Raw genomic sequence first — 26,497 nt, 5'->3', positions numbered from 1 at the left:
GAAACTAATGAAGCTTAAGCCTCAGGGCCCCTCGCTTACATGGACCTTGTCCAGGGCCCTAGAAGGAACCCTAGCCATGTGTTCAAATGATCCTGTGTTTCTGTAAACTTCGAAAATGTATTTATACTGCACTCAGCTAAGAATATCTCTGCCTTCCTTTCCTCCTTTTTTTTTAAATTAATTATTTATTGGAGTCTAGTTGATTTACAATGTTGTGTTAGTTTCTGCCGTACAGCAAAGTGAATCAGCCACGCATATCCACTCTTTTTTAGATTCTATTCCCATATAGCTCATTACAGAGTATTGAGTAGAGTTCCCTGTGCTATACAATAGGTTCTTATTAGTTACCTGTTTTATATATAGTAGTGTGTATATGTCAATCGCAGTCTCCCAATTTATCCCTCCCCCCCCCCTTTTTTCCCCTTGGTAACATAAGGGTGTTTTCTACATCTGTGACTCAATTTCTGAATTTCTGTTTTGTAGATAGGTTCATTTGTACCATTTTTTTAGATTCCACATATAAGCGATATCATATGACATTTGTCTTTCGCTGTCTGACTACACTCAGTATGACAATCTCTAGGTCCTTCTTTTTCTTCTTTATACTACCCTTCATGTCAGGCAGCTTTGGAGTAGCCTAGACCCTTTTTGGGATGGGACAGGATTGGAGGGGGTTGTTGAATTGGGAGTATGCTGTTTTGACTTCAGTTTGTAAAGACATTTTTGAAAAACATAAAACAAGTGAGAAATTAGAGTCCTGAGTTGGAAGCGCACAAAGGATACCTTTTTTGATCATCTTCAAATGTATTTTATAGCTAAGAGAAAAATTGGATAAAAGTAGAACACAAAACAAAAGTGACAAAGGTGAGAATGAAATCAATAGATATTACTCTGAAATCATGTAAAGTATAACAAAACATTGTCACATTGTACCAAAGCTAGTAATTCATTAAGAGAGTAAGATCAGTTTTAGATAGGAGTGATGATTATCTGATGATCTAGTTAATGAAGAGGAGGAGCAAATCATATGAACCTATTGCTAAAACATTTAAATTTCTAGTGGATTTAACATGAAAGACATAACAAAGATAACATAAAACTCATACCCTCCTACTAGGACCTCAGTGACAGACCAGTTACTCTCATTAATTCAGAGAGCATTTAAGATTAGTCATTGTACAAGAAAATTTGAAATGTGGCCTGAAATCTTATAGTTTATTTATGAGAGAAACATGAGATTTTCCTAAATTTTACAACAATCCTAAAGTTTATATTTATATGTTACCAGTAAGCTGGAAAAAAAAGCTTTTCTAAACTGTCAGTAATAGAAAGCAAATTTCAATCAACGCTACTAGAGAAAAGGCTGAATTATGTGTCTTTTCTCTCTAAGGAAATGATTTATCAACTCTGTGTCACATGAAGAGGCAATCATAGACTATGCAGCCAAAAAAATGTGCAGAAATAAACATAAAGGTGTGTCAGGCAGATGATTAATAAAAATATTAGGTTATTCTTGATTTTCTGATGTTCATGTTATTTGTCAGCTTTTATAGCTTGTAATTTATAATGTTCTTTTCTCTGTTTAAATAAACATTCACTTTCAGGCCTATTTTTACATTTGCAGTTTTGTAATCTCTCTTTTTTAAAGGGCATGCAAAATTGTGTAAGCTTCAGGCCCACAAAACCCAGATCCGCTTCAAGCACAGGTGAGGGCAGGACTTCATAGGAGGATGAAGTGGATGAATGCATGTGGAGTGCTGACACATCCTCTTACACACACACACACACACACACACACACACACACACACACACAACCTCTTCTACTCCGCTCCCAGAACAGTGAGCTGGGCCTTTATTCCCAGTCCAAGACAGTGGAAGAATCTTCTCTAGGGAATTTTACCTCCCTTGGAGAAAAGAGTACAAACTGGCATCGAGGATCCCCCACAAAACTTCTCAGCCAGATCATCCCACACAATAGACAGACGTTATTCATGTACTTACAGCTTCTAGTCAGCGTTTTGGTCCCCAGTCATATATTGGAGAAGACAACCAAGAATTACCACTCATCCAAGGGACATGTTTAATATGAAAAATGGAGACTAAAAGAAACACAAAACCAACTTGAAGGGAAACTGAAACTATAAAGGAAGAAGAAACTTTTTTCAAAGCTATCATTAAGATTTTCAGATAAGGCATCCAAGAAATAAAAACAGGGTACCATTTTTTAAAAAAAAGGGACATCCTGAAAATTAAGAAGAGCTGTTGGAAATTAAAAACATGGCAGCAGAAATGAAAAACTCTTTAGAAATATTAAAAGATAAGGAAACATTGAAAAATAGAGAAATTAGAGGACCAGCCAAAGAGGGTCAGCATCAGAATTATAAGAATTTCAGAAATAAGAAACAGAGAAAATGGGTGTGGGGGGAGTGGTCAGTAGCAACAAAGTTTCCTTTAATCCCAGAACTAAAGATTATAAATTGCCAACTCGAAAGAGTCCTGTGTATCCCCCAGCACAATGGATAAAAACAGACCCCAAGGTACATCGTTGTGAAATTTTGCAACACGGGAGACACACATCTGACCCTCGAAGCTGGCATGAAGAAGATAAAAAGCAGGTCACATACAAAGGTTGGGAGTCAGATTGGCTTCAGACTTCACCACCACAGCAGCACTGGGAAATGAGAAGCCAGTGAAACAGTGCCTTTGAGATTCTGAAAGAAATCATGTCCAGCCTATAATTCTATACCCAGTCAAAACTAACTCGTGTGAGGATAGGATAAAAGGGGTTTGGGTTGCGCAGTCTCAAAACTGATCTCCCTCACACTTTTTCTCCACCCAGATGAGGAGTAAACCAAGAAAGGAGAAGACATGGAATCCAGGTGGAAAAGCTCCTAGGAGAGAGGTGGAAGGAATCCCTGTGAGGGTGGTGACAGGGGAGCCCAGAGTGGAGGCAGCCCGTCCAGACCCAAGCAGGTCCAAGGCTCCAGTAGAGACTGCTTCAGGAAGGGAAAATGATAGGACACCTGATACGCATGAATGTATTGAGTAGATTTAGACAACTGAGAGAGGATTAGGGATAAACATCTAGAAGATGAAGCATATGAAAGAAAAGGAAAAATTATTTTTAGGGAAACTTGTGCAGTGTTCTTAGTTCTGTATTGCTGTGGAACAGATTACCCCACAAATTAGTGCCTCCCAACAATAATACCAGTCTCTGATTGTCAGGAATTTGGGAGTGGCTCGGCTGGGGGTTTTGGCTTGGGAACGCCACAGTCTCCTGAAGGTTTGGCTGAAGCTGAACAGTCTGCTGGCTGCCACATGCAGGAAGGAAAACAAACCATGTTCTGTTCCTAATAGTGTATTTCGCATTGCTCTAACCAGATCACAGTATACCTCTATTGAGAAGGCAGAGTTGCAAATGTGCCTTTGGGTAATAGGGGTGAAGACCCAAAAGAGGTGTGTGTTTTTGTTTAGTTAAATCTTCCTCTTCCAAGATAAAAAGTCAACAGCTAGGGCCTAAAACCTAATCATCACAGGGTGGTAATGCCCGCATTTTTATTTAGAGATGCAAAGGTACATATCAAAAACAAAACCAGCCACGTTAGAAGTGCTCATCACAGGCGATTGAGTTTAGGGGAGCCTAGAACGTAATGTTTTACTTAGCAGACATTGTTGCCTTGTTAAACTATGCACATGTATAACTTTGATAAGAGCAAAACTTAGATTAGTAGAAGGAAATCATAAAAGTAAAAAGTAGGTCCAGGTGAAATTTTTCTGTGTTGGAGTGGAAGAGGCAGGTCTTTCTCAGTATGACACCAAAAGAAGAAATCGTAAAGGAAAGAGACAGATTTGGGCAGTTTCGCTTCATACAAATTAAAAGCCTCTGTACATTAAACACACACACGTACAAAATGGAAAGGTAAACGTTAAGACAGGAAAAAAATCCTGGGACTGGTGGTAAATGATTTCAATCCTTTAAAAAATGTAAACGGTTTCAGCCTGTCTCGGGCAATTTGGCAAGCGAATCAAAGCCTTGAACCTGCATGCATCCTTTGACCCAGCAATTCCAACACTAAGAATTTATCCTATGTGACTAATCCTTGATATGCCCAAAGATTTAGCCGTTGGCTTTTGTTTATATTAGAAGAAAAACTTGAGGCAGTTGAAATGATAATGTAAGCCATGTGGGTTACAAAAAGAAAATTAGTGATACAGTTGATTAATGAAATACTAGGTAGCTCTTAAAAGTCAGGCTGATGAAAACTTGTGTATTGGCATATAAAAACACTCCTGATATATGTTTCCTTTATTTTTTTTAAAAGTTGTGTCAATATGCATATGCTGTACACACTGAAATTTGGGGTATTACTTTTTCTCTGGGATTTTGTGTATTTGTATCTGTGTGTGTGTTTGTCCTTTGTGGTTTTCCAAGTTTTTGACACTGATCAGGTGTTATTTTTATAGTCAAGGAAAAGAACTTAAGGGATTTTTTTTTTCTTCAGTTTATTTGAGAGATATGGAAAGTGCAAAAAAGAAAACAGTAATCATATTCTCACCACCCGGAATTAACTACTAACATTTGGCATATCAGCTTCAGGTTTTTTTCTTTCTGAAAATGTTTAAAATATAATTAACACCAAAACATTAACCTTGGTTATCTTTTCAATATGAGACAGAGGGCTATTTTGGAGTTTTTTCTTTTCCTTCTTTTCCTTCTCTTTCTCTCTCCCTCTCTTCTCTCTCTTTTAGGCTTTCTGTACTTTCTCAAGTTTTCTCTGATGAACATGTTTTACTTTTTAAAGAGATGAATTGTAATCAACTGTAAAAGGTAGAATATTTTTAAATGCCTAATAAAGTCGTAGACATTTTGAAGAAGGTAAGCAAGGTTTGGGAGTCAGAACAGCTTTGATGAAGCCAGGAGAAGGGAAAGGTTCCTTCTGGGTGGGGTGGCCGTATGTCCCAGTCGCCCTGGACAGTCCATGTTTTATGCCTTTTGTCCTGATGAAATTATTAATGACATGTTGGCACTAAAACATGGACCTCCACTTTGGGACAGGAAGTTGCTTATAAGGCGTCTAGATTTGGGGGATAAATGAACAGCCACTTGGCTGAATCAGAGTAGTTGTACTGGGTGAATGGGAAGGGAAACTAAAAGGCGGGGTGAGACCATATTATAGAGGCACAGTGACTGCTGGTTTAGGAAGTTCCTCGACCAGTTCTAGGGCTGGCTCAGGAAATGTACAGGGTAAGCCTGGAGCAGTTCATAGTCCAGAAAACAAGGAAGTACTAAACAAAACACACGCACGTGCACACACACACACGCACACACACTGATGTGGGTATGTCAGAAAGACACAGGAGGCAACTGAAGGAGCTCCCAGTGGCCAAAGCTGGAACAGTTTGAGCAACAGAATAAAGTAGGATTGGATTATAACCCATATAAAATAAATATCGATGTATTTATACTGCTATAAGTGACTGAATAAATAAATAGAGAACAGAAATCTCCCATGCAGAATCCCAAATAACTTATGCCAGTACTCTGCCCACAAAAAGGTGGAGTATTACTCTTCATTTCTTAAGTGTGGGCTGTGCCCAGTGGCTTCCTTCCAAAGGTGGGGGGGTCGTGGGGGGGGGACCATATATCGGAGAATCCCGGGAAAGGCTGCTTCAGCCCAGTGACGGAGACTCACATCAGCAGTAGGAAGTCGGGTTGATGGCTCGAGCCCTCAGTATGATGTGGTAAGAGTGGCACTTCACCCCTTCCCTCCAGAACCTGTAACGCCAGTCTAGTCATGAGAAAGATAGCGGACAAGTCCCAGCTGAGGGACATTTCTATAGAGTACCTGACCATCACTCCTTAAAACTGTCCAGGTCATCAAAAACAGGGAAAGTCTGAGAAAATACCAGGAGGAGTCTGAGCAGACAATGACTAAATGGAATGCGGCAACCTGGCTGGGGTCTTGGAACTTAAAGGGGACGTTAGGTGAAAACTAAGGGAATCTGAATAAAGTGTAGACTTTAATATTTCAGGATTGGTTTGCTAATTGTGACAAGTATGCCATATGAATATAAGATGTTAATAATAAGGGAAACTGGGTGTGGGATATATGGAGTTAGGTACTGTCTTTACAATTGTTCTGTAAATCTAAAACTTTTCTAATCAAAAGTTACTTTTTTTTTTTTTAAGGCATTCTTCAGGCAGGGAGATGGCTTTTGAAGAGGTGAGGTGAAAACTAATCAGAATCATATGATAAAGTTATAGGTGATTGTCAGTAGCTGCAGTGAGATTACAGAGGCCTGGTTCCTTCTACACAGTTCACACGGCCTCTCATTTGTGCAGAAGCACCCAATTCAGCACTAGCCTCCTCCTGATAACATGGTCCTCTTTCATTTCCAGGCTTCTAACAATGAACCCTTTCTAAATTCCATAGTATTTTAAGATTAGGTATTTTGACCAGATGATTTTTTTCCTAGTTCCTTCAAACACATATGACATATCTACGTGAAAGAGTATTGAACTGTGAGTAGTAGAAAACTGGACAAGAAATCACAACCCTGATTGTTTGTTCTGGGTCCTGTTGCTGAGTGACCCTGGGCTAGTCACTGAACCCCTCCAGATCTGCTTCCGCATCTCCAAAATGAGAGGGTTGAACTGGAAAAATTTCTATGGTAACTTGCAGCTCTAAAAATACTGTGATTCCAAATTAAGATTTAGAGAGAGGCTGTGGCACCACAAATAATGGAATCTAAGTTCCTAATTCCTTTGTAGCTAGTCTGTAGTACTAGACGCCACGTTAGAGGCACTTTGAGGACCGCTCTGAGGGCTCTTTAGAATGCGCATTCCGCTCCCCATGTGCTTGGAATGGAGATTCAGTTTAGAATTCAAGTTTTAGGTAAGCTGAAAGGGCTACGTAGTCCAGCTCCTTTGTTTTATAGTTTGTTTAAGAAACTAGTCAGAGGCAGAGACCAGGGTTTCTTTTTTTTTTTTTTTTTTTGCGGTACGCGGGCCTCTCACTGTTGTGGCCTCTCCCGTTGCGGAGCACAGGCTCCGGACGCACAGGCTCAGCGGCCATGGCTCATGGGCCCAGCCGCTCCGTGGCATGTGGGATCTTCCCGGACCGGGGCACGAACCCACGTCCCCTGCATCGGCAGGCGGACTCTCAACTACTGCGCCACGAGGGAAGCCCAAGACCAGGGTTTCTGATTCCTGGTCCAGAGCTTTTTATATGGCAACATGCTTCACACAGAGCAGGATCGGTCTTTTTGCAATGCCACCAGGACCTCATTTGCACTGTCACCAAAATGGTCCTTGCGGGCAGTTGCTCACTGTCCAAAACCATTGTGTCAGTCAGCTCGAGTCCCTGATTTGGGCAGAAGTAACTGTTGCGGGGGGAGAGGACTAAGGCTCTCCTGTCCCCTTAACCTTTCTTCTTCAGGTCTGAGCGAGGGAAATGGCAATTTCATTTTTTCTTTCCTTTTCAATTCCATAGCTTACCTTCCCTTGGTAATTACACAGCCAGAGGTTATTTGTTTACAGAAGCCACGTGAATCAGCCAGCCCCCAAAGGGTTAACGCTCCGAAATTACGGGGCTGGATTAACAATAAACAGGATGTCCTCCAGAAATTAAATTTAAACTGCTGTGACTCAGGCTGGCCCATCCTCTCAACCAGATCGTTGTCTGGGGTTATTATCGGTGGTTAATTATACCACTGGGCTTAGCAGCAGTGTTGGTCAGTATGGGCCAAGAGAAGCCAGGCTTGGGGAGAGGGGGGTGTGGAGGGAGGGGCCTGGTGGAGGGGGTGGGGGGGAAGGAGTGGGAGCGGGAGATTTGAATGGAAGGGACCACTGGTCCTGAGCACTGGAAGGAGAGCAGTGAGAGTGGGGTCCAACCTGCACCCTCAGGGCTCTTCCCTGAGCTGATCCCAGCCAGGGATGCTTAACTCACTCCTATCTTGGTGGGAGAAGCCCGCGTTTCTGTAGCTGTGGGGATGCCCTGTGGCTTCTTTAATTCTCAGAACTGTAGGATGGGAGCATTTTCAGCGCTTGAAGGAAGCTTCTAGATTACCCAGTTTAACCCTCTTGTTTCACAGAGTAGGAAATTAAGTCCCGGCGCAGTCATTTCCTGGCGTCCTGCTCCTCAGGGGTGGAGGCAGGGTTAGCGCTCAGGGTTTCACTCCTGGGCCATGACCTTCCTTCCATTATGCCACACCTTCTTCCATTTCCAAGTGGGGAACCTGTGGTGCAGAGCTTCCCAGCAAGTTCAGGGCAGACTTGAACTGGATTCAGATTCTTCTCCAAGCTAGCTTTCTTTAGATGTTGTCAGTTCTCGCGGGAAATAACCCAGCCTGACTGGTCCTCAGTGCTCCTACAGTTCGTCATCTCTCCCCAGCCCCACAAAAAGCCCTCCACAGTCTGTCTCTCTATAGAGAAGTAGGGAAGCACCTGCTACAGACGATAGTGGGCTTTGTGGTGTTTTTTAAAGGCATGTTTTCAAGGATGATAGCTGTCCAGGTGAGCCTGCAACCTCTGACTTCGCAGCTCCTCAAGACACAAGGTTTGTAGTGACTGTCACTAGTACAGTATCTCACCTTTCCTGCCTTCACCTTTGCAATGTTTGTAGACATTGCAGAGAAAGATGCCCTGGGGCACCTCCCTCTGATTCTGTCCATGGGGGACCGTTCTCCTGGAGCCCAGCCTGGTTGCTGATGGTCCTAGACCCGCAGGCACGTGGTACGAGTCCCGGGAGTGAGGCACTCCTTCCAGGGGGGAAGTGGCCGTACCTCATCAAGTCTTTTCAGCCACATCCTTCCCCATTTCTCCTAACCTTTCTCTTTGACTCTTTGTCTTACAGGATTCCTTTCAAGATTGGGCAGCCCAAGAAACAGGTTGTCCCCAAAACAGTGAGTAACCAGTTCTTTCACTCCGAGACTCACGTGGCCTTTGTGTAGAACCGGAGCTTTGACTCAGTGAATGGTGGTGCTGGGAAGGCAGAACCCAGGCCTTATTATTCCCAGTCGTGCTGCTCTAGAACCTCACACAGGTGGGGGCTTATAGGGCCCTCCTATCCTGGGACACTTTCCTCCCTCAGGTCAGCCTGGGCCCCTCCCCTTCCTTGGGCAGGTGGAAGAGGTGGGTTACAAAGTGAGGACAGACACCCTGCTTCTGAACAGCCCAACACTGGGGTCTAGCGTGACAGTCTGCACTTTCCTGAAAGGGTTCCTGAGACATAGGCTCCCGCCAAGGACACGTCCCAGGCCTCTATCTCCCGCCCCCTCAGGCTGCATAAAAGGCCAGAAAGCCTCCCTGGGATGTCCAGGTCCCCTTCTCTCTGCTGCTACATTCATTCTTAGCCAGGACCCGGAGCCACTCACTGGGAGGGCATGATTGAATCCTACCCCTTTGTAAGTCCACAGTTTTTGTCTCTGTTTTATTGCCACAATGGAAGAGGAGGAGAATCTAGATTCTCAGAAAGTTAGAACTGTGGGACTTCCCTAGCAGTCCAATTGTTAGGACTCCACTCTTTCCACCGCAGGGGGCCCAGGTTCGATCCCTTGTTGGGGAACTAAGGTCCTGCAAGCTACGCAGTGTGGCCAAAAAAAAAAAGCACTGGAAGCCCTTAGAGATCATCCAGTCCAACCTTCTGAGTTTTCCTGATGAGGAAACCAAGGCCCGTGGAGTTTTTGTGACTTTCTAAGAATTACGTTTCATAAACCTAATTCTGATGGAGCTGGAATTAGAACTCAAGTTTGAGGCTCCGTTTCGTACACTTTCCATAGCTTCACGCGAGCTCACTCGGGCTGTGAAGATCTCCTGAGGTTTTGGAATTCTAGTCAAGAATGGCCTCTCCACAGGACTTCACTGGTGGCACAGGGGTTAAGAATCCGCCTGCCAATGCAGGGGACACGGGTTCGAGCCCTGGTCCGGGGAGATCCCACATGCCACGGAGCAACTAAGCCCAGGTGCCACAACTACTGAGCCTGTGCTCTAGAGCCCGAGTGCCACAACTACTGAGCCTGCGCGCCTAGAGCCCGTGCTTCGCAACAAGAGGCCACTGCAATGAGAAGCCCATGCACTGCAACGAAGAGTAGCCCCCGCCTGCCACAACTAGAGAAAGCTCATGTGCAGCAACAAAGACCCAACGCAGCCAAAAATTAATTAATTAATTTGAAAAAAAAGAATGGCCTCTCCAACCCCTCACCCACCAATGTGGGTGAGGCTCTTGAGGGTTTAACGTGAGAGACTATATCTGTAAGGTTAGCACTGTCAGCCTGCTGGAGGCCCTGGACTGTCATCCCAGCCGCTTATAAGACAGTTCTTGTCTTATAACCTTGGCCCTCCTTAGCTCCTTAGCTCCAGACTCTGAACTGGGTTTGGCGGGAGGGGAAGTGCAGCACGCATCTGAGCACTGGCTCCATCTTTGGGAAATCCAAAGTTAGGTCACTTAAAGGGAAATGGGTCCATGTTAAAAGGGCCCTCCCTTTTTTTCAAGCAAAGGCAGGCCAAGGACAGACTCAGAGTATACCTCCCATGCAGAGGCTGACCAGCTGTGGAGGCTCTCAGCTGAAGCGCGGAGAATCTGGGCGTGCTCCAGCCAGCTACAGGAAGTGGGAAGGTGTGGCTTTGAGTCTCCAGAGTTTAATCCAGGGCAGATCTGAAAGGGAAGTGGTTTCGAGAAGGGTCTTTTATTCCCAGCACTCACTACCAAAAAACAAACAAACAAACAAAAATTTCTCCTAACACCCCAACCTTGATGGAAATAGCCTTTGTTCTCCACGGAAAAGTATAGGGTAGCATGCAGTTTCTCGCTTCCTTGCCAGAATTTGTTGTTGGAAAGGTCTCTAGGTCTTTTACTCTAAGGGGTGGCCAGGACTCCCCGGAGGAAGGGCAGATGGACAATCTCAGTGCCTGTGGATGGGCCCGTGGCCTCCCTCTTCCTTTCCTGGCATCCGTCGTGTTTGGGATGGAATTGTAGCCCTCTAACACCTGGCATCAGCTCCTCCAGACAGACTGGGCATCAAGGAATGGTTATGAAACTGGATTTGGAAGGTTCCCTGCCTGGATTCCCATCCTGGCCCTGCCACGTGTTGTCCGTGACCTTTAGCAAGTTCCTTACCCTCCCTGAGCCCTCATTTTCTCCTTTGTAAATTGAGGATGATACTAGCTCCTATGTCATTGATGTAAGTATTATGCATCTTACATGAGGTAATGCACATGAAGCACTTAGCACAGTGCCTGGCACGTGGTGACCCCTCAGTATTAACTGCATTATGAGACGATAGCTGATTTGACTCTTAATAAACCACCAAGGACCCAGCCTGTCCCCAGCAGCTGGATTCCCCAGTACAATGAAATGGTAGGCTGGGCCTTTGATATCTCACGAGGAATAGAGTCCTTTGCTTCCTCAACTCCCCAGAGGCACTGAAGTCTATGTAGCAAGACCCTACCTCTTCGGAGTCTCCCTACCCTCCCCCGCACAAGCCCCCTCCTGGCCCCCAAACAGGCCGAGGCTGTGCAGTTGTCTCAGCATCTCTGGCAGCTGCCCCCGAACATGGGTGACGCACTCTATTTTTCCTGTCCAGGCACTCTCAGGGAGGGGAGCAGATGTGGCTGTCTGGGTTATTGGAAGTCGTGGCACCCCTGTCATGGGAAGAAAAGCTCATGTTATCTTCAGGGAGTTTCAGGAGATTTTTGGCTCAAGGCACCCAACCATCAGAAACAAAGAAAGCATTGTGCGTTTGCCCTCCCCATTCTGCTGTGCCCAGGTTATTAACACAGATTCCAGTATTGTCAAGGCTTTGGCTGGAAGGGCGTGTTCTCTGCAGGGGCTGACCACTGGGGCTGAAATGGAAGGACAAACACTCCCCCACTTTCCAGTCCTAACCTTCTGCTTAGTCCCCTCCCGCTGCCCCAGCTCATGAAGGAGCTGGAGCATCTTGGTACGGCAAAGAGAAGCTACACCTCCCTCTGCAACCGGCATGATGGAAGACTTCGCACATTGAAGCAAGGGTTTCCCTGGGTCTCGCACACACCTAGATTCCCAGCTAGGCAGGCGCTCTGGAAGGTCAAGGCAGATGGGAGTCCCTGCAGGTTGCGCCTTCACCTGAGAAGGGTTTTCACGTGCAAAGTGGAGGGACCCTTTGTAACAAACCAAAGGCAGGCTGCTCTCTACCCTGAGCCACCCTGGAAGAGGAGTTTCTCAGAAGGCACAAGGCTCGCTCTGCCTCAGATCCAATCTGGCTCCGCTTAGCCCCGGGATTAGAGCCTGGCCCTGCCTGCTGGCCTCCCTCTTCCCTTCACCATGAGTGTGAGTGGGTGGGAACTCAGCCCACTATTCACTTAACAACCACCGAGCTCCTGCCGTGTGGCAGCCTGACCTAGGCCCTGGGGACAAGCTGTGAGCAGCACGGCCCCTCCTGCAACCCTGAGCCTCCGAGAATGCAGGGGTTGCTGAGGCAGTCTCTGTGCTTGACGCTCCCTGCACTGACCTCGCCAGGCTGACCCAGCCCACCCTGACCTGCCGACAGTCGTGCACATGTGTTTACACTTGCATTGTTGACTGGGGTCCAGTTGCCTTCTTGGCAAAGGCATCAAGCATCCAGAGATGTTCAGATCTTTTGTATTTGGCTCCTTCCCTCTGCACGGATATACCTTGGAATGAGACTCCAGTGTGTCCCTTGATCCCCTCAGCCGTTGTCTGAGGGCCTAGAATCCCGGTGCTGTGCCTCTCAGATCTTTCCCCTGGGGAGGAGAGAGACCTCAGGAGCAGTGAGCTGTGGAAGCAACGCCAGCTGGCTACCGACAAAAGAGGTGAAGCGTTCTTGACCTTCTCTTAGGCTGTCAGATGGCCTTGAGCTGGGAGAGCAGAAGACTCAAGCTCCCACCCCGACACACTTCTCCGCTTCCAGCGTGAGACCCTGAGTTTCTCCTCAGCCAGTTGGAAACCTGCGGTCCTTCTCTGTGCAAGTCCCAGCAGTGGCAGCCCGGGAGACCAGGTGTTCCCTGACATCCCACACAGCACGCTGGGGATTGCGCAAGAGAGCGAGGGGAGCCTGGCCCTTGCCTCCCTTCTCGCCCACCCACCCCCTCTGCTCTTGGTCTTCAGGAGAGCCGGACCCTGGCCAGGGCATCCTTAATTTCAACTTCATCTTTTCGGCAGAAAAAATACTTGTGCGACGTAAAGACTCAGCTCAGCCGTCACATCCTACAAAGTAAGAAAGGAGACGTGTCCAGTGGAGGGAGGCCCCTCTGTGGCCCCAGGCACAGGGCCCAGGCTTTACCCCACCTGCCAGCTGACTGAGTGCTCTGTGCCAGAGGGTCACAGACCAGTCTGCTTCCTCAGACCCCCGGTCCTCTCACCACCCCAGGGGAGGGGAGCAGGGAGACCCCGTGTGTAAGCCGGGCGCTGTGCTCTGTGCTCTACACATACTGCTCGTTAATCCTCCAAACAAGCCAGCAAGGCTGATGCTGTCAGCCCACTGCCTTGTCAGCCACCTGAAATTCCCATGGGCTGAGACCAAGTGAAGCTATCCCATTTTATTAGAAAAGAAACCGAGGCTCAAAATGTTGGAAATGTTTCTAAAGCTCCTCATCTAGTATCAGAGTTCATATCGTCTGTCTGCTTGCTCCCCTCCACCGCCTTCCCCCGGGCGCTGTTGAAAAAAGGACTAGACTAACTTCAGTGCGGACTCCAAAGGGCAGGGCGAGGCCCATTTGCTCCAGAACAAATCTCCCATCCACGGTCACACCAGCAGCTGTTCAGACCTTCAGCTAAGACTCTGATTCCTGTCCAGCTACAAATCCCCCGACTTAGGTAGCACTTTAAACTTTTATCAGGCACATGCACTTTAGCGGGAGTGAATTGTGAATTTTTTCTTGAGAGAATCTTTTGGTGGGTCATACAAAAGGTGATGATGAAAATGTTGGGTTCCCAGATGGAGAAGAAGTGGGTCTGTTGAAAAGAGAGGAAAAGACTGTAGGGCAGAAGGCTAGGGCACCAGTGATTGATTGATTGATTTCGCTGTACCACATGGCTTTGGGATCTTAGTTCTGGGACCAGGGATTGAACCTGGGCCCTCGTCTGTTAGAATGCGGAGTCCTAACCACTGGACTGACAGGGAATTCCCAGTGATGAGTTTTACTTCACAACTTTGTAGAAGGTCCCAGATGTTAGGATCATAATGTAAGGGGGAGACCATGTGTTTCTGCTTCTGAGTTTTACAGTTCAAATGAGGAAGGCGAGCCATCTCCATGCAAGACAGCCCCATTGTCAAGCCCTGAGGTCGGACGCTAAGTAGGGCCTCTGCGTCAGGCCTCACTGGGCCCTTCCTTGCCCTCCATGGGGCTCCCCACAGCCCCCCGTCACGTGTGTGTTTGTTCTTTTGATCTCCCGACCAGGGCCCGTGTCTGTTTTGGGTTTTTTTAATTATTTATTTTTGGCTGTGTTGGGTCTTCATTGCTGCACGCAGGCTTTCTCTAGTTGCGGCGAGCGGGGGCTACTCTTCGTTGTGGTGCATGCGCTCCTCATTGTGGTGGCTTCTCTTGTTGTGGAGCACGAGCTCTAAGTGCGCGGGCTTCAGTAGTTGTGGCACACGGGCTCAGTAGTTGTGGCTCGTGGGCTTAGTTGCTTCAAGGCACTTGGGATCTTCCCGGACCAGGGCTCAAACCGTGTCGCCTGCATTGGCAGGTGGACTCTCAACCACTGCACCACCAGGGAAGCCCCCGTGTCTGTTTTATTCACCAGTGTATCCCTGGCACCTGGCAGAATGCACTACACTTAATTGGTGCTCAATTAATGTTTGTGGGATTAATGAATGCAGTTTAAAAAAAAAAAAAAAGGCCTGGATTAGGAGTCTGAATTCTAGCCCTGCTTTGCCACACACTAGCTCTGTGTCCTGATGTAAATCACTTCCCCCCTCTGGGTGGCATTCTCATTTATCTCGTGAAATAATTGGCCTGAATAATGTTCTGCCAGTCTACGACTGTCAAATTTACCTTAATCCAAACATGGAGCATGAGGCCAACGGGGTTTTAGAAGACTCCTGGTGAGGCACAGCGGGGCTTTGATGATCACTGCAAATTCACACTCCTTCACCTCCAGCCTGTGATAGCCAGGATTTACGGCTCTCCCTGGCAGGAGTCTCGGGGCAGCCGCCAGGAAGGTGCTCTCATAGGTCATGGCTTTAGTTCATCAGCCAGAGCTTTTCCCCCTTAGGTAGAATGACGGTAAAGGGCGCAGGCCTGGGAACCAGGCCTCCTGGCCCGTGTTCAGACCCCAGGCCTGCCGCTTACTAGTGGTGTGACCTTGCGCAGGTGACTCCCCCTCTGTCCCGCTGACCTCAGTGCGGTGAGGGCCGTCAGCACACCTGCCTGCCAGGTGAGTGATGGAGGAGAAGCCGGTCACGGGAGCGTGTGGTGCCTCAACAAGGCATGCAGGGAGCTGTTCGGCCTCCTTGGAAGAAGACAAAGCAGAGGCGGGGGCTCCGTCCTCCTATCGGCCCTCAGACATCAGGACTCGGTCTAAATATCAGGGAAATCCGATGACTCGTCCAGAATTTAGAGAGCCTTGCCCGAGTCGATAATCGTATCTGTGATGGCTGCATCCCAGCGCACAGAGCGGGGATACCTGGTCTTTCTTGATCCACCCTGAACGCAGCAGGTTCTGGACCTGTGAGGAAACCAGGACCGGGAGGGGAGGGGAGCCGTTCCAGCCCCAGAGCTGCTGAGCGGCAGGGACAGGACCGGACTCCAATCCGCCCGCTTTCCTCCGTACCCTGCCTCTTCCCCGATGATGAGCTTCTATCACGCTCTGAGCCCCTTACCCAGACCCCGCAGGGGAGGGGAGGGAGCGCAGCCCAGCCTCGCTCCCTGAGGTGGAAGAACAGAGCCAGCCGGGATCCGCTGGTACCTGCCTGGCTGGCCCGTCTGGGAGGGGCGTCCTTTGACCTAAGTCAAACACTTAATTAATTTGGGACCACAGGGCTTCTGTCATGAACGGTGTGCTGGTGCTTGTGTGGACTGGATGGTGGTGTTTTCTGCAGAAGGGGGTGCGGGGAGGGCGTGGAGGGAGTTTCGTAGGTGACAGATTTTCTCCAGCCTGCTGTCATTCCTCCAGTGATTGAGTTGTCGCTTCCCTTACAGGTGGAAAGAGACTTTGAAAGGGAGTATGGAAAACTCCAGCAGTGAGTGTCAACCCCCAGAAGGGAGGGCAGGGAGGGGGCTGCTCCGAGAAGGAAAAGAGCCTTCTGCCCGGGCTGCCTCGTCCGCTCACCCTGGGAGCTGAGGGCAGCTCAGTTCACCACCTGCCAGAAATTCTCCCCCGGGGTGGTGGCTCTGTAACAGTCGTTAACTCAGCCTTTGGGTGCCTCGCGCCAAGCTCGCGGTGGCCCTTCAGTCAGTGGGGACATCCGCGCAGAGCAGGCCCTTCCTCCTCCTGGCAGGCGACCTGAGTGTCGCGTGGGGCTCGGCTCAGGGGGATGGGCAGAACGGGGGCAGAAGCAGGTGGGTGATGCCAGGTCCCCAGGCCCGTGTCCCTGCCTTGCAGGCTGGAGGAGCAGACCAAGCGGCTGCAGAAGGACATGAAGAAGAGCACGGACGCCGACCTGGGTAGGCGTCCCGTCCCCCGTGCCCGGCCTGGACGGGGGAGGGGCAGAGGTGGACACCCTCCTCGCTCAGTCCCTTTGGGGCTGGCTTAGAAGAAAGTGCCCTTAGTAGGTGCCCCGCAGATGACCCTGAGAAGTGGCTTGCGGTCGCCCTTCACTTAGCAGATCACCACTCCCTGCTTTCCCTGGGGCGGCAGCAGCCACCACTGGCGGGTGGAGGGCAGCTCCCGTGGTCTGTGCCCCAGAGCCTCCGGCCAGTGCTCCTCCAGAGGATGGGGGGCGGGGGGGGGGGTCTGGCCACGACCGCCCCTGCTTCTGACCCCCGCGTCTCCAGACTGTGTGTGTAGCAAGCCACGGGTCTGATTTTCAGTCTGTCCGTTATTTGTTTTGTAGTTAGCTCTGAGTTGCCTGGGTTCCATCTTTCATTGTGGCTCCCGCTGTCTTTCTAGTAGGGAAATGCTGTGGCCTGTGCTTCTCTTCCTTCCTGCTTTTCCACACAGCTGCACTCTCAGAGCGTGAACGGAAAGGACAGAACGTCAGGGATCTATGAACTGGAGTCTGGCTGTAGAGAGTGCAGGTTTTTAACAAAGAAATCAGGACAAATGGGTGACCCCTGGCACCTAGGATTTCTGGCTGCTTCTGGCCCGAGTCAGACGTGGAGTCTGGGCAGCGGAAGCCCTCCTGAAACAGTGGTGCCCTCACCCACCCCAAAGCCTGCATCCCCCAGTCCAGGCCAGAGAGCCTCGCACACTGTTGGCTGGGGCATCACAGTCAGTGAGGGCCTGCTGCAGTGTGGGTCGCCCGGCCCACCCCAGGACTCTCTGATTCATCAGGTCTGGGTGAGGCTTAGGGACCCCACTTTGAGAACCACTGCTCCACACGGTCGGGGGGAATCAAATTACACCTTTCCTGGTCTTGGAAACTCCTGAGCTGCTGCCTGGACAGGATCTCACATCCAAAGCTGTGGGTCCAAAATAAGACCAAGTAGGCGTGACCAGACCCTGCCAGGTCCTCGTCGACCCCTGCACTCCCAGGTTGTGTCAGGGCTCTAGAGACCCACGTGCGGTCCAGGACTCCTGGGCTCCCTAAGGTACGAAGCCCGCCAGCCTCCCGGTTTGTGCTGGGCTGACCATGCCCCTCCCCTGTCACTGTAGAGGTAGAGCAAGGGATGTGAGCTGCTGCAGAGGAGAGTGGAGGCCACGGCACCCTGCTGTGTTCACACAGGCCGGCAATGTCTCGGGGTGGGGCTCCCAGACGAAGGGCCGCCCCGCAGACTCTCACCGTTCATTGACTTCAGATGGTTCTAGCAAAGAGACATTGGCGTGAAGATGTGGAGGCGTTAGGAAAGAAAAGGAAAATTGGGAAGAAAGTCTTCCCTCCCAACCCCTGACTTTTGGGGGTTTTCCCTCAACTATTAAAAAAAATTAGGGGAAGAAATTTTTCAAAAACATTTCCAGTTTTGTCCTCGTTTTCTATCTTTTAATTACGCAGTCTGTGACCGTTTCATAATCCAGTCAAATGACACGTGAGTTTGCTCCTAAGCCTACAAAGTCACTTTACTTTTTTTTAAGAGGGTTTTTGCCTCCGTTGCTTCAACATCTCTGGGAAGTTTACATTTCTAGTCTTCTCTCATATTTTGCCCTTTTGCTAGGGGGCTGCAGCACACCCCCAGATTCAAGAGAAATCAAGGTATATAACACTTAGTAGTGTGCTCTGGTTTCATTGGCAGCATTTTTTTTTTCTTCACGGTTTATACAATAATGGTGTGTGTTACAGTTAATAGCATCTTAAATTTAATGACATAAAATAAGAAATAGATCAAAAACACGTTTTCCCGTGAGCCCCTGAAACTAGTACAGACACTGTGGGGCAAGCAAGGCCCTTCTCCAGCCTTTCCTGCCCCTCTAGGATTTCGTTTGCTGGTAATGGAGGCCTGAAAACTCTCACGGGACCAAGAACTCCAAAGCTGCCAACAGGTTGCCTCGCCATACCAAATCCGGCCTAGTTTTGTCAATAAAGTTTTATTGGAACACACCCATTCTTTGGGTGTCATCTATGGCAAAGTTGAGTTATTGAAAGCCTAAAATCTTATCTCTAGCTGTACAGTAGGTTTGCCTCTCTGGTGTAGATACCATGCTACTCTTTCTGTGAGGGAGCCCCAAACCAAGCTTCACATCCAAACCGCCTGGAGATTTTTTTTTTTTTAATGCATATTCCTGGATTCCAGGCTTACTGAAATAAATCTTTGGAGCTAGAAATACGTACTTCTTACAGCTTCCCGCCCAAATGATTCTGTTATAATCCAGAGTTTGGAAAGTAAGTCATTGCAACAGGTAAATGTGCTCAAAAGAATTACCCAGAGCAGTATCAGGAATGCACATTACACCATAAGGACTGGTGTCTTGTGCCTCTGGGGTACTGTGTAGTTTATGGCCTCTGGCCATGGATGGAGGTCATCCGGATGCAGGCCTCTGGCCCCAAGGACGACAGGGAGTCCTGAGGACAAGACCTTGAAGCATGCCCTGTCATTGGTTCACTGAGCTTTGACTTCTTACAGCCATGTCCAAGTCCGCTGTGAAGATATCCTTGGACTTGCTCTCCAATCCCCTCTGCGAGCAAGACCAGGACTTTCTGAACATGGTGACAGCCCTGGACACGGCCATGAAGCGGATGGATGCCTTCAACCAGGAAAAGGTGACTGGGGTCTTGGTCTCCCCCTCCTCGAGGCTTCTTTCTGGGCGGAGTGCTGCATGGAGTCCTTATCGGGGCTTGGTCTCCTCTCTGGACACCTGAGTGTCCCAGCCCTGTGAGCTCTCCCCTGACCACCCTGCCCCCGCACCGGCTGCTTCCCGTAGCTCCCACTAGCTCACATCACTCACATGGGGCCACGAGGGAGACTCAGGCCGGCTCTGCCCACCCACGCCTGTAGCCCCTCAGACTTGCCCGCCCAGCCTCCTCACTGAGCAAGGCCATCATCGGCTTCACAGAATGAGAACTGTCCCGGGACAAGGCCGGTGCGCCTTGTCACCCTTCAGGCTCCCCGGTTGTCATCTCTGCCTCACTCCAGCGGCAGTTAGGGGTGTCTCCCTGCCTGGGGCTCTCGGGGTACCCCTGTCCTGCTCCCTTTCTCTTCTCAGGAACTTGGAGGCTCCCCCTTTTGGGAAGAGTCTGGCTTCCCCCCAGTTTTTGTTTTTGTTTTTTATAATTTTGGCTGCGTCGGGTCTTCGTTGCTGTGCACGGGCTTTCTCTAGTTGTGGAGAGCGGGGGGCCACTCTTCGTTGCGGTGCGTGGGCTTCTCATTGCAGTGGCTTCTCTTGTTGTGGAGCACGGGCTCTATGCACGTGGGCCTCAGTCGTTGTGGCATGTGAGCTCAGTAGTTGTGGCTTGCAAGCTCTAGAGCACAGGCTCAGTAGTTGTGGCACATGGGCTTAGTTGCTCCGCGGCATGTGGGATCGTCCCGGGCCAGGGCTCAAACCCGTGTCCCCTGCATTGGCGGGCAGATTCTTAACCCCTGCACCACCAAGGAAGCCCTGGCTTCCCCCCAATTTTGACGCCATCGGGTTTTTCTTTTGACAGGTGAACCAGATACAAAAGACTGTGATTGAACCCTTAAAAAAGTGAGTAAAGGTCATCGGGGGGACCACAGGCCTGAGGGCAGTTACTGGACAGGCAGGTCAACCAGCCACTTGGGGACCTAATATTGTTTCTGGCAGCCTGTCCCCAGACTCACACGGGGTGGACAGGAACCTCCAGGGGACACCAGCTCCCTGATCTGTGGCCCTGGGGTTGACACTCCCGGTAGCTCCAGAGCACCTGCCTGGCCAGGCATGCTCAGTGGTGGCAGGGCCTGTCTGATCCTCCACAGTGGCCGGCCGGCGCTCCTGTGGTCATTCTGCCATTGTCCCTTTGTTTCTGACCGAGAACCAGTGGGACCAGAGCTTGTGGAGTTAAGCTAGCAGAGATCTTGGCTGGGCCTCCACGGAGATGAGTGAGGCCTTTCATCTCGCTCGGCCGGGTTGGGGGAAGCAGCTGCCTGCGGCACGTGGCTTTTGAAGCGGTGGGGGGGGGGGGTGGCCGCACACAGGAAAGGGCGCTGCAGCGGGGTCCCGCCTGGGACGGTCCCCCGATTCATGACCTGCCAGGGTCAGAAATTCTTCTGTGAGACTCATCTTCTGTCCAGCAGGCTCTGGTCAGTGATCAGACAGGCCTATTCCCCAGGTCCCCTAGGGGGGTGGCGCTGGGCGGGAGACAGGCAGGAACATTGCCTTGAAGCTCCCGAATCACTTCATCTTCCTCCCTGGCCTCTCCCAGCTCGGCTCCGGCCTAGAGAGGCTCCCGCTCCAGCCCAGCAGCTGCACTTTATTACCTCTTCTGTGGTGGTCCCTGGCAGTTGCCTCACCAGGGCCTGGGTAATGAGGCTGTGCTAATTACCATGAGGCCTGGATCAGGGCCTGGAGGGCGATGGAGAGAGCAGGTTTTGATCCTGTGACCCCTGGCGTTCAGGTTGTTGAGCTCTTGTTCCCTGTTCAGGTCCAAGGGGTGGGGTTAGGCAAAGCTCTTTCTAAGCTGGGCTGTCTGGAGGCTTAGCCGTGGAGGGCAGGCAGAACCTGGCCCACAGGGATTCCTCCCCGCTCCTGCCCCGGGCCCCTGTCCCCAGCCCCTGCTCGGCCCCAGGTCGCAGTGTCATGTGAGGAGCAGCGTGCTGGGCAGGCCAGTAGCTCAGGAGGGAGCGTCGGAAAGAGCTCCGCTGCTTGTAGCTCTGTGACCCTGTCTCCAGGCCTGAGGGTTCAGAACTGGGTGGGAAGGACCCCTGGCTGAGCTGACCGTGCCCACGGGGGTCCCAGGGGCTGCCACGGAGGCTGCCGTGCACACCTATGGCTGCAGAGCTAGGCAGGGGACACCGGCCCAGAGAACTGGGGACTGACTTCCGCCTTGATTTCACCACCACCGAGGCGGGCCTGAAATCTGATGCCTGGCTTCTGGAGCCAAATGGAGAGAAATCGCGGCTGCTTCCCACCACTCCAGCCGCGCACCACCTGCCAGGAAGGTGGGTGAGTGGCCGAGGGGGTGGCCACCATCTCCGCAGCAGATCCGCTGACCTCTGCCCAAGCCCCCCAGGCCTGCCTGCCTGCCTGCCCGGCTGGCTTCTTTGTATCCCGTGGCCGACATGCGATCTCCCCCAACCACATAAACCCGGCACTGCCTGTTGCCGCCTCTTGCCAGGAGAGAAGCTCCCAGGGACCCCAGCACCGGAAACAGGAAGCTGCAGCTTTCCTGTCCTCTGATGAGGAACATCGCCACATGGCCACCCCGCCGCCCCCGGCCTCCCCCCAGGGGGCTCGGCCTCTAATCCCCCAGTCTCTGGGCCGTGTTCACAGGGTGGGATGGGGATGCTTTCAATTTCCTTTTCCTGGTGGGTGGAAGATCCCGGCTGTGTGGGCACAGATTGAGGAATGGCAGGCATGCCCCACCTCCCAGCCAGCCTCCCTCCCTCCCCCTTTCCCTCCGCCTCTTGATGCCTCTTCACCCCACGCTTACCCTGAGGACCATTTGCTGCCCCACCTTAGGACAGGCAAGAAATGGGCAGAGCTTCAGGAGCGCCTGGGGTAGGCCCAGCCCTGTCCTCCCTTCTCTGCGATTCAAACTTTAGGAGCTTAGGATGTAGCGCAGAAGCCATGCGGCATCCCCCGAGAAACGGACCAGAATGATAACTGCCGAGGCGGGGCAGTGCATTGGAGTGGGGAGAGCCCTGGACAGGACAGGCCTGTGCCTCCAAGTCTCTTCCCCTTCTGCGGAAGCAGGAACGGAGCTGAACTCTCAAAATGGCAGAGCCGGGCACTCCCCTGAGCAGAGAGGGAGGTATCGTGGGCTGGAGTGGCGCTGTATGTGGAGGGCAGAGTCCCTCCTGGGGTCCTAGCCCAGGGACTTCCATGTGCCCCTCACCACTAATTATCAGGGGGACGCCGGGCACTGAGCAGAGAGGCTCTGGGCCTGCAGCCTTGCTCCTTCGTGGCAGCCCCATAAAAGTGCAGGCTTGGTGCCCCAGGGAGAGCTGGATCACCCCATCCTTGTCAGGTCAAGTCAGCAGGTACCCTGTCAGGTCCCAGGGGCATGTCTGGAAGGGGCCCGGGCTCTGGGGACCAGCCTATGCTTGTCCTTGCCTCCCTGCAGCTTCCCTGCCCTGACGAGAAGGTAGGGGCAGCACTAAAACACCCCACACGAGGAGGGGTGTCTGCTGCCAGGAGCCCCTTTCCCCGAACAGCACCCTGGTGTTTATACCCCCTGGCACGTGGAGCTGGCAGAGTTCTTCCTGTTACTTCTAAGCGGAAAACGAGGCGGTGTGGCCTCAGTGGGGCAGTGACCTGAGCCAGGGATTACAGAGTTCGGTCCCCACCCCCCCTTTTGTCAGCTACCTCCGATTACAGTGTCTGATCTCCCCTGCCTGACCTTAGCTTCCCTGCTTTACTGTGAGAAGGGCGTGACACCTACCCGGGCGGTCCGAGGCCCAGGGCCCAAGGAGTCACGTCCCTCGGCAGCGGCGGACATCAAGCTGAGCCCTCCGCGGCCTCTGGGTTCAGCTAAGGGTGCCGTCTGCCGTGGGAGGTGGAAGTCAGCGTGCTGACCAAAGTTTCCCTCGGGCCTCACAGAGCAGCCGCTTCCTCCCCCCAGAGGATACGTGGCCTTGCTTCCGGAAGGCTGAAGGTAGTGTCCTGTGGACACACCCGTCCCCTGAGGTTGCCTGGAAATCAGTCAGCCCTGGATCCACGCCTTCTCGCCCTGGCTCAGGAGCTGCCCTGGGGCTGGATTTCTACACCCTCTGTAGGCCAGCCCAGTCCCAGCATGTTGTAGTCAGCCTTGTTGTATCCGACCCTGGCCCTGGAGATAAAGCCCAGTGGACTTTATGGGGGGAAGAGGGTTGTGAGCACTGGCCCAAGTGCTGCCGGGGTCAGAGTATCGAGAGCTGCTTGACCACCCGCGGATGACGCCCATGCCGCACATTCCTTCCTTACTCGTGCCACCCTCCTCCCCGAGGACGTGGGGTGCAGGGGGAGGTGGCGTGGCGGCTTCCCAGGCCCAGGTGCACCTGCTCCCCTGAGCCACATGCCTCTCCGCCGGCGAGGGAGAGGGGCTCGCCTGGCATCCGAGACCCCGTCGTAGCACTGCCTGAGGCAAAAGCAGTGAAGTGAGTCCAGCTCCCCCAGAGGGTCTCAGCCGTCCCAGGCGTGTTCAGCCCTACCCCAGGGGGACCTTGTGTCCTGGGCGTGGCTGGTCCAGTTTGCAGAGCACCAAGTAGGCCTGCGTCTTCTGCCTGGCAGAGCAGTCATTCAGGGGTTGATTGCAGTGTAGAGGGGCCTGCGACTGAGGATTCGGAGAGGATTCGGAGAAGCGTGGGTGGTCTGGCCCACGTTAGCATCTCCAGCTACGTGGTGAGCCCATTACGGACACCCAGAGAGTGAGAAGAATCCGCTTTAGTGGCCTTTCTATCTGTTTCATCAAACTCTGCTGCCTGGGCCTATAGCTTTGTTTGGGGCATTATGCGTCAGTCAAGTGTCTATCCTCTGTTCTCTGGCAGAGGTATTCGTTACTCTTATGTCACGTGGACTCTTGATTTGTTGAGGCTTTTTCCTGCCCCATCTTTCATCTTCTCTGAGTTGCTCTGGGAAGAACCGACTCTGCTTCTGGTCCTGGGTCTCCCTCTGTGTGCTTCGCAACCCCCCCCGAATAACCACTGCGCCGTCACCTCGGCTTGAGGCCGGGGCTCCACCGGCCACTCGGGCTCCCAGCTGCGAGATAGACGCTCCAGCCCCTCAGGCTTTGTGTTCAAGGAAGCTGCCCCATCTTCTGTCCAGTTCCAGAAAACCTGCTTGCAGGCTGGCCTGGCCTCCTCCCACACTCATTAGTCAAGGAGAATGCAGCATTCCTGCCTGGGATGCGGTCCTGCCCTGGGTCCACCCCAAGACTGTGTTGCCCTTCCCAGTCAAAGAAGATCCTAGTCACAAAGATTATGCCCATGGTGCCAAAAATGCCAGAGCCTCTGCTACTGCTCTTTCTGAACAGCCACCCTAGCACTGCCCTGTGGTTCTTGTAGTCCTGGTGGGGCAGGAAGAGCTCCTGCAGTCGTTTTCCTCAAACATTTGGTTTGACAGTTTGGCTGTTTCAACAGTAGAGCATGAGGATTCCTGTTTTTCCGGCAGAGTTGGTAGAAAAGGCTGGGAGTAGCTTGTCATCATTTAATAGGAGTAGAGTCGATTTACAAGGTTGTCTTAGTTTTGGGTGTACAGCAAAGTGATTCCGTTTTTTATATATAGTTATAGATATACATGTATATATATGTATATATACAGGTGTGTATACATGTATATGTACATGTGTATGTGTGTATATATATTTTTCAGATTCTTTTCTGTTATAGATGATTATAAGGTATTGAATATAGTTCCCTGTGCTATATAGTAGGACCTTGTTGTTCATCTGTTTTATATATAGCAGTGTGTATCTGTTAATCCCAAACTCCTAATTTATCATTTATCCCTCCCCCGCCTTTCCCCTTTGGTGACCGCAAGTTTGTTTTCTATGTCTGTGAGTCTGTTTCTATTTTGTAAATAAGTTCATTTGTGTCATATTTTAGATTCTACATATAAGCGATATCATATGATACTTGTCTTTCTATGTCTGGCTTACTTCACTTAGTGTCATAATCTCTAGGTCCATCCATCTTGCTGCAAATGGCATCACTTCACTTGTTGTTAATGGCTGAGTAATATGGGAGTAGATTTCGGTTGCAGGTCTGTCACCTGCTGTTGGCAGCATGAGGTGGTAGGGAGGTGCCAGAGGGAGAGCTGGGACACTTGAGTTATCTGCTGGACTGTCACTACCTAATTGTGACCTTGGACAAGTCATGTCATCTCCCTGGTCTCAGTTTTTTCACTTTTCTAATGGAAGATGTTGGACAGAAGCTTGATCTCCCAGCTTTTCTGATACCGCCCTCAGAGCAGCTGCCCTTGGCCTAGCTCCTGGAGCACCCCTGGGTCTGGGCCCACTCCCAAGGGGTGCTGTCTCCATCTGCTCAAATGGCTTCCTGAGCTCTGTCCACCCCTGTTCCTCCGTGATTGTCCAGAGAGCTCTCCTGGCTCTGCTAGCTCATCTGTCTTTTGTTTCTTCTGAGATGCCTGATGCTAATTAATAGAACCTGAATCTTTTTGTACCAGGTCAACAGCATGGAGGAGCTGTACCAGGTCAGCTCCTCCATGCTGCAGCATAGGTCTCTGAAACGCGGGGTGGGGGCTAAAGGGCAGTGGCAGCATCAGTGGCATCATGCATTCATGACCTTCTGAGTCTTACCCAGGTCGGTGGAGTGGCCCTTACCCTGTCTTCCTTGCCCTGGCCTTACCCCAAGGCGACATTCTCAGCCTGTGCCCCACCAAGGCCAGGGCCCCATCTATCTCGTTCACAGCAAGATCCCCAAGACCTAGAACAGAGTCTGGCGCTTGGTAGGCGCTCGATACATATTTTTGAATGAGTGGTGAGCTGCCAGCCTGCAGCTCCAAGAACAGCCCGTCTCCAACCCACTGTGGCCGGCAGGTTTGGCAGTGTCTTCCCGAGCCTCAACATGGCCGTGAAACGGCGGGAGCAGGCCTTGCAGGACTACAGGAGGTTGCAGGCCAAGGTGGAGAAGTACGAGGAGAAGGAGAAGACAGGGCCGGTGCTGGCCAAACTCCACCAGGTACCGGGGAGAAGGGGCTGGGGCTGGACAGGGGGCCACGTGGTTCCTCCTTCACCCAGGGACAGGAGGCCAAGTTCCTCCTTCACCCAGGGACCAAGACACCGGATGTCCTGACTCCCCCCACCACCACCATACACACACACACAGCACCTCCACCACCCCCCGTGCC

The 26,497-nt window shown here is 51.1% G+C and overlaps 1 protein-coding gene across 2 annotated transcripts in view; it reads left to right on the top strand.

The window, feature by feature from the left end:
- Nucleotides 1-26,497, top strand: part of BIN3 (bridging integrator 3) — a 53,596-nt gene that overhangs the window by 14,064 nt on the left and 13,035 nt on the right. For both annotated transcript variants that reach the window (XM_030832637.2, XM_060301261.2), the window contains exons 2-7: nt 8,858-8,906; nt 16,144-16,184; nt 16,547-16,608; nt 19,162-19,298; nt 20,181-20,221; nt 26,187-26,328. In XM_030832637.2, the coding sequence (XP_030688497.1) occupies nt 8,858-8,906; nt 16,144-16,184; nt 16,547-16,608; nt 19,162-19,298; nt 20,181-20,221; nt 26,187-26,328 (472 nt within the window). The remainder of the gene's footprint in view (nt 1-8,857; nt 8,907-16,143; nt 16,185-16,546; nt 16,609-19,161; nt 19,299-20,180; nt 20,222-26,186; nt 26,329-26,497) is intronic.

This window comes from Globicephala melas, chromosome 6 (genome assembly GCF_963455315.2).
Source record: "Globicephala melas chromosome 6, mGloMel1.2, whole genome shotgun sequence".
Taxonomy (NCBI): domain Eukaryota; kingdom Metazoa; phylum Chordata; class Mammalia; order Artiodactyla; family Delphinidae; genus Globicephala; species Globicephala melas.
The sequence above is the reverse complement of the archived record's forward strand: the minus strand, read 5'-3'. Positions and strand labels throughout refer to the sequence as shown.